Source organism: Dendrobates tinctorius, unplaced genomic scaffold (assembly GCF_039654945.1).
Source record: "Dendrobates tinctorius isolate UK_male_01 unplaced genomic scaffold, ASM3965494v1 ptg000065l, whole genome shotgun sequence".
In the NCBI taxonomy this organism is placed as follows: domain Eukaryota; kingdom Metazoa; phylum Chordata; class Amphibia; order Anura; family Dendrobatidae; genus Dendrobates; species Dendrobates tinctorius.
This window is the reverse complement of record NW_027361733.1, coordinates 3,106,810-3,119,539: the sequence shown is the minus strand read 5'-3', so window position 1 is coordinate 3,119,539 and position 12,730 is coordinate 3,106,810. Positions and strand designations below refer to the sequence as shown.

General features: G+C 43.6%; 1 protein-coding gene across 6 annotated transcripts in view; it reads right to left on the bottom strand.

Moving 5' to 3' along the window:
- Positions 1-2,558: 2,558 nt before the first annotated feature.
- PTGIS (prostaglandin I2 synthase) overlaps positions 2,559-12,730 on the bottom strand; it is a 125,453-nt gene continuing 115,281 nt past the window's right edge. For all 6 annotated transcript variants that reach the window (XM_073580513.1, XM_073580512.1, XM_073580510.1 and 3 more), the window contains one exon: positions 2,559-3,036. In XM_073580513.1, the coding sequence (XP_073436614.1) occupies positions 2,877-3,036 (160 nt within the window). In that variant the 3' untranslated portion in view covers positions 2,559-2,876. The remainder of the gene's footprint in view (positions 3,037-12,730) is intronic.

Genomic DNA, 12,730 nt, shown 5'->3' with positions numbered 1-12,730 from the left:
GGCTTTACAGGCAAGGACATTGCTGCTTTTAAGATTGCCCCTATATTAAATATTTATAGAATCAAGTACTTCAATTAAAGAGGTTCCATCACTGTGAAGAAAGCTTCAGGGCACTCAAGAAAGTCCAGCAAGTGCAAATCTTCTAAAAAGATTCATCTATGGGTTTGGTTCAATACTACTGCATAGCTTGCTCAGAAATGGCAGAAGGCTGGTGTCAGTCAATCTGTATGCACAGTGAGGCAAAAGATTTTTTTATCATGGTGTCAAGAAAGGGAGCAAAGAAGGCAATTCTTCTAAGTAAAACATCAAGAACAGATTTACATTCTGCATGAAGCACAGGGATTGGCCTACAGAGGATTGGGATAAAGTTAGTTTCTCTAATGAAACTCCCTTCAGACCAGGGTCGGACTGGGCCACTGGAGAACCGGAGGATTTTCCTGTGGGCCCAGGCACTAACACCTGCTGGGATATAGGGCCAGAAGCTGCTTATGGCCCCTGCTGCTCCAGGGGCCCCTAGTCAGTGGTGTGTCGCTAATAGCGGCACACCAAACAGCTTCTATGGGCGCCCCCGGTGCCAGCAGAGCAGCAGCAGGTGACAGGAAGCCAAAGCATCTTCCCGCTGCTAACGTGAAATGAATATTCACGCTTCCCCAAGACCCCAGGGGCGTGGAGAGGAGTGAATATTAAAAGGGCAGTGTTTGCTGCAGGCTGTGGCTATCACTGCCCACTATAAGTTTCCGCCAGGGGCCCCCATCCAACGCGGCCGCTATGGGGCTAAAAGTCATGGGGACCCGGCATCAGCACTGCCCTCCCAGTGTGTGTCGCAATAATGGAAGAGAGAGCGTCACATGATGCTCCCTCTCCCATCATTCCCCTCTTCCTCTGTCACACAGCGGGTGCGCGATGACATCCCCATTGTGTGCTGACATCGGAGCAGACCCGCTGCCGGAATCAGCATGGGAGCGAGGAGAGGTGAGTATAGTGTTATATATATATCATGAGGGGGGCAGCATGATACCCCGTTTGAGGGGGGCAGCATGATACCCCGTATGAGGCAGCAGCATGATACCCCATATAAGGGGGGGCAGCATGATACCCCATGAGGGGGGCTGCATTATATTCTGAGGGGTCTACATTATATTCTGTGGGGGGGCTGTATTATACCATATGAAGGGGGCTGCATTATACCCTATGGGGGGCTGCATTATACTCTATGATGCTGGTTGCATTATATTCTATGGGGAGCTACATTATATTCTATGATGCTGGTTGCATTATATTCTATGGGGAGCTACATTATATTCTGTGAGGGGGCTACATTATACTATATGATGTCTGCATTATATTCTATGATGGGGCTACTTTATATACTATGAGGGGGCTGCATTGTACCCTATGAGGACGCTATTTTATATTCTATGAGGAGGGCTACCCCAACCCCTGCTACATAATTAAGACATGTACTACCTTATGTTATACCGTGATATTAGCACGTTTTACAGCACAATTGGTGGTCTTGCATTTATTTCTATGTAGCTACATAGTGGGCTCCAAGAATTATTTTCTCTGGTGGGCCCAAGGTGCTCCAGTCCGACGCTGCTTCAGACTGTTTGAGAATCTGGAAGAATGAGTGTCTGGAGATGACAAGGTGAGTGCTACCATGTCCTGTGTCATGCCAACAGTAAAACATCTTGTGACCATTCATGTGTGGGGTTACTTTTCATCCATGGAGGGGGCTCACTCACAGTTTGCCTAAGAACACTTTTTACTCGCCTCTCCTATAAGCCCACTGCACCTTGAACTTCACCTTGTCACTTAGCAAACAAACTCTCCTGTAGAAACAGGGAGCAGTTTTTACTTTTTACTGGCCCTAACAGCTCCCACTCTGGTCCAGACCAAACAATTAACTATTTGTCTCTTCAACTTGTTGCTGGGCAGATCTCCCTTACAAACACTATGCATCTTATAACAGTATACACTAAGCATATTACAGTTACAATGCTTATCCCACTTTCTCTAAACTATGTGTTATCTTATGCTTATGTAGGGAGATGGACCGGGCTAGGTCGGCTTCTTGTGTGCCAGGGCTGGAACTGTCAGGGCTGTCACCATTGATTCCAGGGGAAGGACTTTCTGTCCGGAGCAGACCTTTGCACCTGACTGTAGGGGGCGGGGTGGATATAAAAGGGGCTGAGCACTTCTGGTGGGAAGACAGAGTACGTGCAAGGAGAAGATTGACTCCATCTCCGCTGTTCCACGCCAATCAGTAGGCCTTTCCGGCGGCCATTCCTTCCCTGCTCGCGCAACTTGTGCACGGATAGAGCTGAACTTATTGTAGACTCCCAAACCCGAGAGCCCTGACAGGTCGGCACTCCCCACAGTGACTGACAATCTTCGCAGTACTGACCTCAAGTTACACGCTGATTCGGGAGGCTCTGTTGTTGCCTCCACTTTGAGACTTTGTGTCACACTTGCTGCGCCACCTATAACTTCTTTTTCGACATCGTGTTCAAGGATTAGGAGATGTGATATACAGGATTAGAGATATATAAGACATATAGAGACAAAATGCAAATCCTTTATTGTCTGCATGTATATGCTATTTACAGTAAAACAATAGAGGATTGAATTTTTCAGTGAGTGGCTGCAGGAGAAACTTGTTGGTTAATTGCAGGATCCATCTGGATGTCGATGTGCGTTGTGTTTCCTGTGCTGTTGGAATCTATCCTATGATATTGGGCAGTGATCCCCCCTCTTTCCTTCAACTTATCCCTTCCAGTGTTTCAGTCTGACCATATTATTTGGTTCTGATGGATTTTGGGACGGTGTCAGGTCACTGAGGACCAGATTGACCCTAAGGGTTTCATGTTCCATTACTAAATAGATATCTGTTCATATCGCCTTCGATATCGAAAGACCACATCGCCTACTGGTTGGATGACCCCAAATCCATATCGGCTCCGGTCAAACTCTGGAAAGGTTTCCTGTGGGTTTTTCAGTTCAAACTCAAAATTGAGGAGCATTAGCCAGACAAACCTGAAAGAGAGAAGCTTTGTTAGTGGGGGTTTGTGTGGCCCCTTGTCAAATAGATGAGGATGGGGACAAATACAGAATGCTTGAAATTCATAAATCTTTCACATAATCTTTAAACACCAAAGCCTCAAAAATGAAAGAAACAATACGAATACAGATGTGCGCCTAATGGATAGTGTCCTTAGCAATTGTGATGCGCTTGGCGAGGGTGGCGCTTTTACTGAGGGTAGCGTGCTCATACGCAGATGAAAGTGCACCGATGAACGACCATTCATTGGACAAAAGATCAAACATTTGTCAATGTCCCCAAACACATTGCAGACTAAATCAGACAATATTGGACCTTTTCAGCCAAAGATGCAGCCAGTGCTGATTTCTGGTTAAAAAAAAATTTCCCAAGCCCAATTGAAACTATTAAATTTTTTCCTTCTTCAGTTGAATCAAGACAATCCTTCATTTCACAGAACGAGCTGGGCTTTCTTAGTGGTTATGGTGTGCTTAGTAGTGATGGGTGAGTAGCATCATTGCTCGGGTCTCCCCGAGCATGCTCGGGTGATCTCCGAGTATTTTGGCGTGTTCGGAGATTTAGTTTTCGTTGTCTCATCTACATGATTTGCGACTGGTAGACAGGCTATATACATGTGGAAATTCCCTAACAAACAGGCATTCCGCACCTGTATTCAAGCTGTCTAGCAGTCGTAAATCATACAGCTGAGACGACAGAAACAAAATCTTCAAGCACACCAAAATACTTGGAGACCACCCGAGCATGCTCGAGGAGACCTGAGCAAAGAGTATACTTGCTCATCACTAGTGCTTAGCATTAACGGTGCTCTTAGGGTAGTGTGCATTGTGATGGTAGTACTCTACCAGAGGGTGCTTGCTCAGAGAGGGAGGTTGTCTGAGAGTGGTCCGAATCACATTTCAGGTGCATATAAATTGCATGATTATTTAGAAAGGGCATTCCAACGAACGCTCGTTTCACAATTATCGGACAGTGTAAACAAGGAACTGATCATCCGGTGAGCGAGCAAAAAGCTCGCTCATCGGATGATCAGATGATCATTTGAATGAAATGATCTTTTGGCTTAGTTAAAACAACAGCATTCTGGGCAGCAAATTGTTCAGTGTAAACAGGACCTGTGCTGCCAAGAACAATGGCAGCCTTTGCACCCAGAGCAATCTATTTTTGATCGTTCTGTTCACTTCTGAAGCAGAGTCTGCATGTTAAAAAAGTCTATTAAATGATAACTAATTGGAAAACATGTTGCAGAACTGCAGTTGTTTCACACTGGTCAGCTAGCATAAACCCAGTTTAAATGACAAACATCACTACCTATATTTCCTTCATTGACTTATCTCTGGCAGCTCAAACAATGGTGGTTCATTATCTTAGTTTCTTGGTCTTAGAAGGACCCATGTCATTTCTCTATAGCTACAGCCTCTGGTAATTAACTTTTAAATCTCTAGTTGGTAATTTTTTGTTGCCTAGATGTGACACACCGGTCCCGGGTATCCCAGGCTCCATTTCCTTCCTCTGGGTTTGCTGCCCTCTGCTGTGCTCCAAGTTGGTTTTTGCAGGTTGCCCAGAGTGGGTCAATGACATAGACCTATTTAAGGCCTATGTAGACACACATCTGTGTCTTGGGATTGAGACTCTCGTCCTAAGTTTGGTGTGCACCACCAGCTGTGCTTTTGCGCTTTGTGCTTGCTTGCATTCATCCCTGCTGGGTTCCACTTCATCCATCATGCTGCTCCTGAGTTTCCTGTGTGTGCCTTCCTGCATCAATGCCTGGGGTCCGACTCTGGGACCTTGATTTCCAAATGAAATGCAAAATTTACTTTAATCTGAAAACAACACCTTGGATCACTGAGCATCAGTCCAGTTCTTTTTCTCCCTGGCCCAGGTAAGACGCTTCTGGCGTTGTTTATTGGTCATGAGTAGCTTGACACAAGGAATGTGACACTTGTAGCCCATGTCCTGGATACGTCTGTGTGTGGTGGCTCTTGAAGCAATGACTCCAGCAGCAGTCCACTCCTTGTGTATCTCCCCCAAATTTTGAATGGCCTTTTCTTAACAATCCTTTCAAGGCTGTAGTTATCCCGGTTGCTTGTGCACCTTTTTCTACCTTTTTCTGTAACCATAATCATCAACATTAGCAGAAATAAACACTTGAAATAGTTCACTCTGTTTGTAATTATATATATATTTCCGGTTGCTTGTACACCTTTTTCTACCACACTTTTTCATTCCACTCAACTTTCCATTAATATTCGAGGATACAGCACTTCTTTAGCAATGACCTTTTGTGGCTAAGGCTACTTTCACACTAGCGTCGTGCGACGCACGTCGCTCTGCGTCGGGGCGACGTACCGTCGCAAGTAGTGAAAGTTTTGCAAAACGGGGGCAGCGGATGCAGCTTTTCAACGCATCCGCTGCCCCATTGTAATGTCCAGGGAGGAGGGGGCGGAGTTTCGGCCGCGCATGCGCGGTTGAAAATGGCGGACACGACGCACAAAAAAAGTTACATGTAATGTTTTTGTGTGCGTCGCGGCCCCCAAAACACGACGCATCCGTCGCATGACGGATGCGACGTGTGCCCATACGTCGCAATGCGTCGCTAACACAAGTCTATGGAGAAAAAACGCATCCTCCGGGCAACTTTGCAGGATGCGTTTTTTCTCCAAAACGACGCATGACGCTAGTGTGAAAGTAGCCTTACCCTCTATGTGGTGTGTGTCATTGACTGCCTTCTGGACATTTGTAAAGTCAGCAGTCTTCCCATGATTGTGGAGCATACTGACACAGACTTAGGTGACCTTTTAAATGCTTAGGAAGCCTTTGCAGGTGTTTTTTTGTTGATTATTGTAATTTACTGATATAAATAACTTTTGGGTTTTCATTGGCTGTAAGCCATAATCATCAACATTAGCAGAAATAAACACTTGAAATAGTTCACTCTGTTTGTAATTATATATACAGTACAGCCCAAAAGTTTGGACAAACCTTCTCATTCACAGAGCTTTCTTTATTTTCATGACTATGAAAATTGTAGATTCACTCTGAAGGCAGCAAAACTATGAATTTACACATGTGGAATTATATAATTAACAAAAAAGTGTGAAACAACTGAAAATACTGTATGTCTTTTATTCTAGGTTCTTCAAAGTAGCCACCTTTTGCTTTGATTACTGCTTTGCACACTCTTGGCATTCTCTTGATGAGCTTCCAGAGGTAGTCACCGGAAATGGTTTTCACTTCACAGGTGTGCCCTGTCAGGTTTAATAAGTGGGATTTCTTGCCTTATAAATGGGGTTGGGACCATCAGTTGTGTTGTGCAGAAGTCTGGTGGATACACAGCTGATAGTCCTACTGAATAGACTGTTAGAATTTGTATTATGGCAAGAAAAAAGCAGCTAAGTAAAGAAAACTCTACAATTCTATGATTCTATGAAAAACGAGTGGCCATCATTACTTTAAGAAATGAAGGTCAGTCAGTCCGAAAAATTGGGAAAACTTTAAAAGTGTCCCCAAGTGCAGTGGCAAAAAACATCAAGCGCTACAAAGAAACTGGCTCACATGAGGACCGCCCCAGGAAAGGAAGACCAAGAGTCACCTCTGCTGCGGAGGATAAGTTCATCCGAGTCACCAGCCTCAGAAATCGCAGGTTAACAGCAGCTCAGATTAGAGACCAGGTCAATGCCACACAGAGTTCTAGCAGCAGACACATCTCTACAACAACTGTTAAGAGGAGACTTTGTGCAGCAGGTCTTCATGGTAAAATAGCTGCTAGTAAACAACTGTGTTCTGCCCTCTTAATAGGGCAAAGAATGTTTTATTATGTGCTGGGTTAATTATAACACCATCTAGTGGTGGCTGAATTTATTAGCAGTGTCTTCAATAGCATTATAAAGCCTGTGACTTTAACAGAAGCAATGCACTATGATATTAAAGCAGTGCTTTGTGGGAAGGAAGCAATGTATTCTGGGATGAAGAAGGGCCATTTTGCTTCTGTGGATCTCATAGGATGCACATGTTATTTTGTCCTCCTGTGTAACCTTTGGTTTTCCTGCAACTTCTCTACTTGAGTCACTACCCGGCTAAAGCATATCTGGTAAGCTTAATCTTTCTTGCAATGCAGTGATTCAGAGAGGTGTTATTTACTGTCTAGCAGCCAAGAGATGTCATTAACCCTTTAGTTGCCAGTTCTCAGTAAATGTAATCATAAACTAATGTATTCCTATGTAATGTTTGCATCTCAATGTACACTTCTGTGATTGTGTTAGCTGTGATCATCTGCCCAATGCTTATGCATGTTATTTGTATTTCTTGTAGTTTTACCGCGCATGTTCTATACTCTTCACAAATAAACAAGTTAGACTACAGAGAACAATCTGCTTATTTTGGAAGACAGAGCTGTGGTTTATACTGTATGCTGGATTGCACATCGTGTCAGCGTGCCAGAAGGCAGAATAAACTGCTAAGGACAGGCAACAAGCAGAAGAGACTTGTTTGGGCTAAAGAACACAAGGAATGGACATTAGACCAGTGGAAATATGTGCTTTGGTCTGATGAGTCAAAATTTGAGATCTTTGGTTCCAACCACCGTGTCTTTGTGCGGCGCAGAAAAGGTGAACAGATGGACTCTACACCGTGAAGCATGGAGGAGGAGGTGTGATGGTGTGGGGGTGCTTTGCTAGTGACACTGTTGGGGATTTATTCAAAATTGAAGGTATACTGAACCTGCCAACAAGTGCTAAGCATCTCTGGGAACTCCTTCAAGACTGTTGGAAAACCATTTCCGGTGACTACCACTTGAAGCTCATCAAGAGAATGCCAAGTGTGTGCAAAGCAGTAATCAAAGCAAAAGGTGGCTACTTTGAAGAACCTAGAATATAAGACATATTTTCAGTTGTTTCACACTTTTTTGTTAATTATATAATTCCACATGTGTTATTTCATAGTTTTGATGCCTTCAGAGCTTCAGAGTGAAAATAAAGAAAACTCTTTGAATGAGAAGGTGTGTCCAAACTTTTGGTCTATATATACACACACACACACACACATACTCATATTTCTCACCATCATTTTCAAAATAGATCTTGCCAAATCAGACAAGGTGATTTTCTGGATTTGTCTTCTCATTTTGACTCTCATAGTTGTGGTCTACCTATGATGTCAATTACAGGCCTCTGTCCTCTTTTTAAGTGGGAGAGCTTGCATACTTGGTGGCTGAAAAACTACTTTTTCCCCACTGTGTGTGTGTATATATATATATATATATATATATATATATCAAAAAAAGGGCAGCACTACCAAAATTAAATAGTTGGTGCAAAACCTATTCAGCAGTGTCCCAACAGCCAAATTAACAAAAGTAAAAAAAATAGGCAGCACTCAAATTAAATGTGAAAAAAAGTATCCACTTTTTTTTCACATTTAATTTGAGTGCTGCCTATTTTTTCTTTTATATATATATATATATATATATATATATATATATATATATATATATATATACACTGCTTAAAAAATAAAGGGAACACTATAACATAGGAGGTAGTATTTTAGTGTTCCCTTTATTTTTTTGAGCTGTATATATATATATAATATTTTTTTATTGAAGAACTGAAATAAATTAACTTTTTGATGTTATTCTAATTTTATGAGAAGCACCTGTATTTGTGACCTATCAAACTAATCTTGCAGATGATGAAATTGTTCATCAGATTTGGCCATTTAAACTCATACATATTTTGCTAGGAAAAAAAATTCTCAAATTCCTCATCTGTTATGACCATCCTAAAATAAAACCGCTCAATGCCCTATAATAAAATTCACTTGCTAAAAATCACATATCAAATATTTATAAATTAAAATGCATCTTTGTATATTGTTTTCTCTTCCATCAAGCTAGAATACAGTTTACAGTTTATATACAGTTTATATCTCTGAATCCACTCCTGTGTCTCCATTCAATGTCAGCAAGCAGTTAATCCTGAATGCTATCTCTGTGTTTTCAACTCTGCAAGCTTATATCTGGTATATAGTTTTTTTCAACTTACTCTGCTTGTCCCCTTATGTTGTGAGGTCAAGAAACTTTTCAAAGTGCTTTATGATCCATGTAGTGCTGGACATGTGTTTATTTGACCACAACATTTTATTGGGTCCTGGTGTCTCAATTTAGTGTGATTGATTAACGAGAAGAGAGAGCCAAAAAAAACCAAAAAAAAACTTAGCCTTAACCTCCTATATATTCAGACCTAGCTAGGGGGAGCATTTATGCAGGGGTGGCATTTATGCACATGTAATCTAAGTACATGTATCAAAGTACTTCTGGCAGTTATAACATGGCAGTTAGACAGGGCAGGAGACAGGTAAGACATTTATATACATCTACTCCCTGTACATCTGGAGTACAACAAATATATACCATATGCATTTGTGTAATTTATATCCTGGCCGCTGCATTCACACACATCCACCGCCCTGGCATTAACTCTCCACACTCCATCCATATTGGCCCCTCGCTTCTTTCCTCTCCTATGTATAGCACTCACGCTCTTTTCACATTGTTAAATTGCACAGATCCAGCCAGTCCCACCATTCAACACCAGAGACGCTCTCACAAATCACTTAACCATCTGCTCACTCTTTCTATCCTCCTTCTCCTAGTTGCAGGAGACATTGCTCCCAACCCTGGTCCCCCATGTTATAGAAAGTCAAACCCCCCCACTGCTACACTCAGAAACCCCTCTAATCTTATTAATATTCCCTGCATGCCATCTGTCTCTCTTAATTGTGCACTTTGGAATTCTCGCTCAGTGTGTAACAAACTCTCCTTCATTCATGACTTCTTCCTTTCTAATTCTCTTAACCTCCTGGCTCTTACTGAAACCTGGATCCAGCAGTCAGACACTACCGCTGCTGCTGCTCTTTTATACGGGGGGCTACACTTCTCTCATACCCCAAGATCAGACAATAGAGCTGGTGGAGGCGTTGGTCTGCTCCTATCACCAAAATGTACCTTTCAGGTTATCCCTCAAGTACCCTCACTTGTCTTCCCTTCTTTTGAGGTCCATGCCGTCAGACTCTACACCCCCTTCTCCATGCGAGTGGCGGTGGTGTATCGTCCTCCCGGCCCCTCCCATCAGTTCCTGGATCATTTTGCCACTTGGCTTCCACATTTTCTCTCCTGTGACATCCCTACCCTCATCATGGGAGATTTCAACATCCCCATTGCTCTTCCCCTCTCCCCATCTGCTACTCACCTTTTATCTCTAACCTCCTCATTTGGCCTTTCGCAGCTTACTAATTCTCCAACGCATGAAGACGGAAACTCCCTCGACTTGGTCTTCTCTCGGCTTTGTGCAGTGGATGATTTTGCAAACTCCCCTCTCCCGCTCTCTGACCACAATCTTCTTTCATTCTCTATAAAGAACTGCCAGGCTGCTCAGGTCACCCCCACTGTCCAGACTTATAGAAACATACAGGCCATTAACACCCAGAAACTTCTGAAGAACTTGCAGTCTTCATTGGCCCCTATCTCCTCCCTCTCATGTCCTGATTCTGCATTGAAGCATTACAATGAAACACTTCAAACTGCCCTGGATGAATTTGCACCCCCTATAAATAGAACACCACAACGCAGACGGCGACAACCCTGGCACACGGTGCAAACACGTTTCCTGCAGCGGTGCTCCAGGTGCGCCGAACGTCTGTGGAGAAAATCCAATCTACACGAAGATTTCATCCATTTTAAGTTTATGCTTAGAACATACAACACTGCCCTTCACCTCTCCAAACAAACCTATTTCAACACCCTCTTCATCTCACTGTCCAATAACCCGAAACGTCTCTTTGACACTTTTCATTCTCTACTCAATCCAAGAGTACAGGCCCCAACCACGGAGCTCCGAGCTGACGATCTGGCCAATTACTTCAAAGAAAAAATTGACCAGATCCGACAGGAAATTATCTCCAAATCCCCTCATACCATGCACTGTCCTCCCTCCCCCACTGCATCTAACTCATTCTCTGATTTTGAACCAGTCACAGAAGAAGAAGTAAGCAGGCTCCTTGCATCTTCTCGCCCAACTACTTGCACCAGTGACCCATTTCCGTCACATCTCCTCCAGTCCCTTTCCCCTGCTGTCACCCCTCACCTAACTAAAATATTTAACCTCTCTCTCTCTTCTGGTATTTTTCCCTCCTCATTTAAGCATGCCATCATACATCCACTACTTAAAAAACCATCCCTCGACCAAAACTGTGCCGCTAACTATAGACCTGTCTCTAATCTTCCCTTCATCTCTAAACTCCTGGAACGCCTGGTCCACTCCCGTCTTATCCGCTATCTCTCAGAAAACTCTCTTCTCGACCCTCTCCAATCCGGTTTCCGCTCTTTACACTCCACTGAAACTGCCCTCACTAAAGTCTCTAATGATCTGCTAACAGCTAAATCAAATGGTCATTACTCCATGCTAATTCTCTTGGATCTCTCTGCAGCATTCGGCACTGTGGATCATCAGCTCCTCCTCACTATGCTCCATTCCATTGGCCTCAAGGACACAGTTCTCTCCTGGTTCTCCTCCTATCTCTCCGACCGCTCCTTTACTGTTTCTTTTGCCGGTTCCTCCTCCTCTCACCTTCCCCTTACTGTTGGGGTTCCTCAAGGATCGGTTCTAGGCCCCCTCCTCTTCTCCTTGTACACTGCCCCTATTGGTCAAACAATCAGTAGATTTGGTTTCCAGTACCATCTCTATGCTGATGACACCCAATTATACGCTTCTTCTCCTGACATCACGCCAGCCTTTCTAGAAAACACTGGCGATTGTCTAAACGCTGTGTCTAATATCATGTCCTCACTATATCTGAAACTGAACCTGTCAAAGACTGAACTCCTTGTGTTTCCTCCCGCTACTATTGTACCTACACCCGACATTGCCATTTCCGTCTGTGGTTCCACTATTACTCCCCAGCAACATGCCCGCTGTCTTGGGGTCATACTTGATTCCGAGCTTTCCTTTGCCCCCCACATTCGATCACTGGCTCGCTCTTGTCATCTGCACCTCAAAAACATTTCTAGAATTCGACCTTTTCTTACTTTTGACTCTGCAAAAACTCTTACTGTTTCTCTTATTCATTCTCGTCTCGACTATTGTAACTCTCTTCTAATCGGTCTCCCTCTTACAAAACTCTCCCCTCTCCAATCTGTCTTGAATGCTGCAGCCAGGATCATATTCCTCACCAATCGTTACACCGATGCCTCTACCTTGTGCCAGTCATTACACTGGCTACCTATCCACTCCAGAATTCAGTATAAACTTATTACCCTCACCCACAAAGCCCTCCATGGCTCAGCACCACCCTACATCTCCTCCCTTGTTTCAGTATACCACCCTACCCGCGCCCTCCGTTCTGCTGATGACCTGAGGTTAGTATCCTCAATAGTCAGAACCTCCCACTCCCGTCTCCAAGACTTTACACGTGCCGCGCCAATTCTTTGGAATGCACTTCCCAGGTCAATACGATTAGTCCCCAATCCCCACAATTTTAAGCGTGTCCTGAAAACGCATTTATTCAGACTGGCCTATCGCCTCAACACATTAACCTAACCTATCCCTGTGTGGCAGAGCCAAAAGTTTTACCATAACCAGGTTCCCAGCATCATGTTCCCACATGCTTTATGCATCC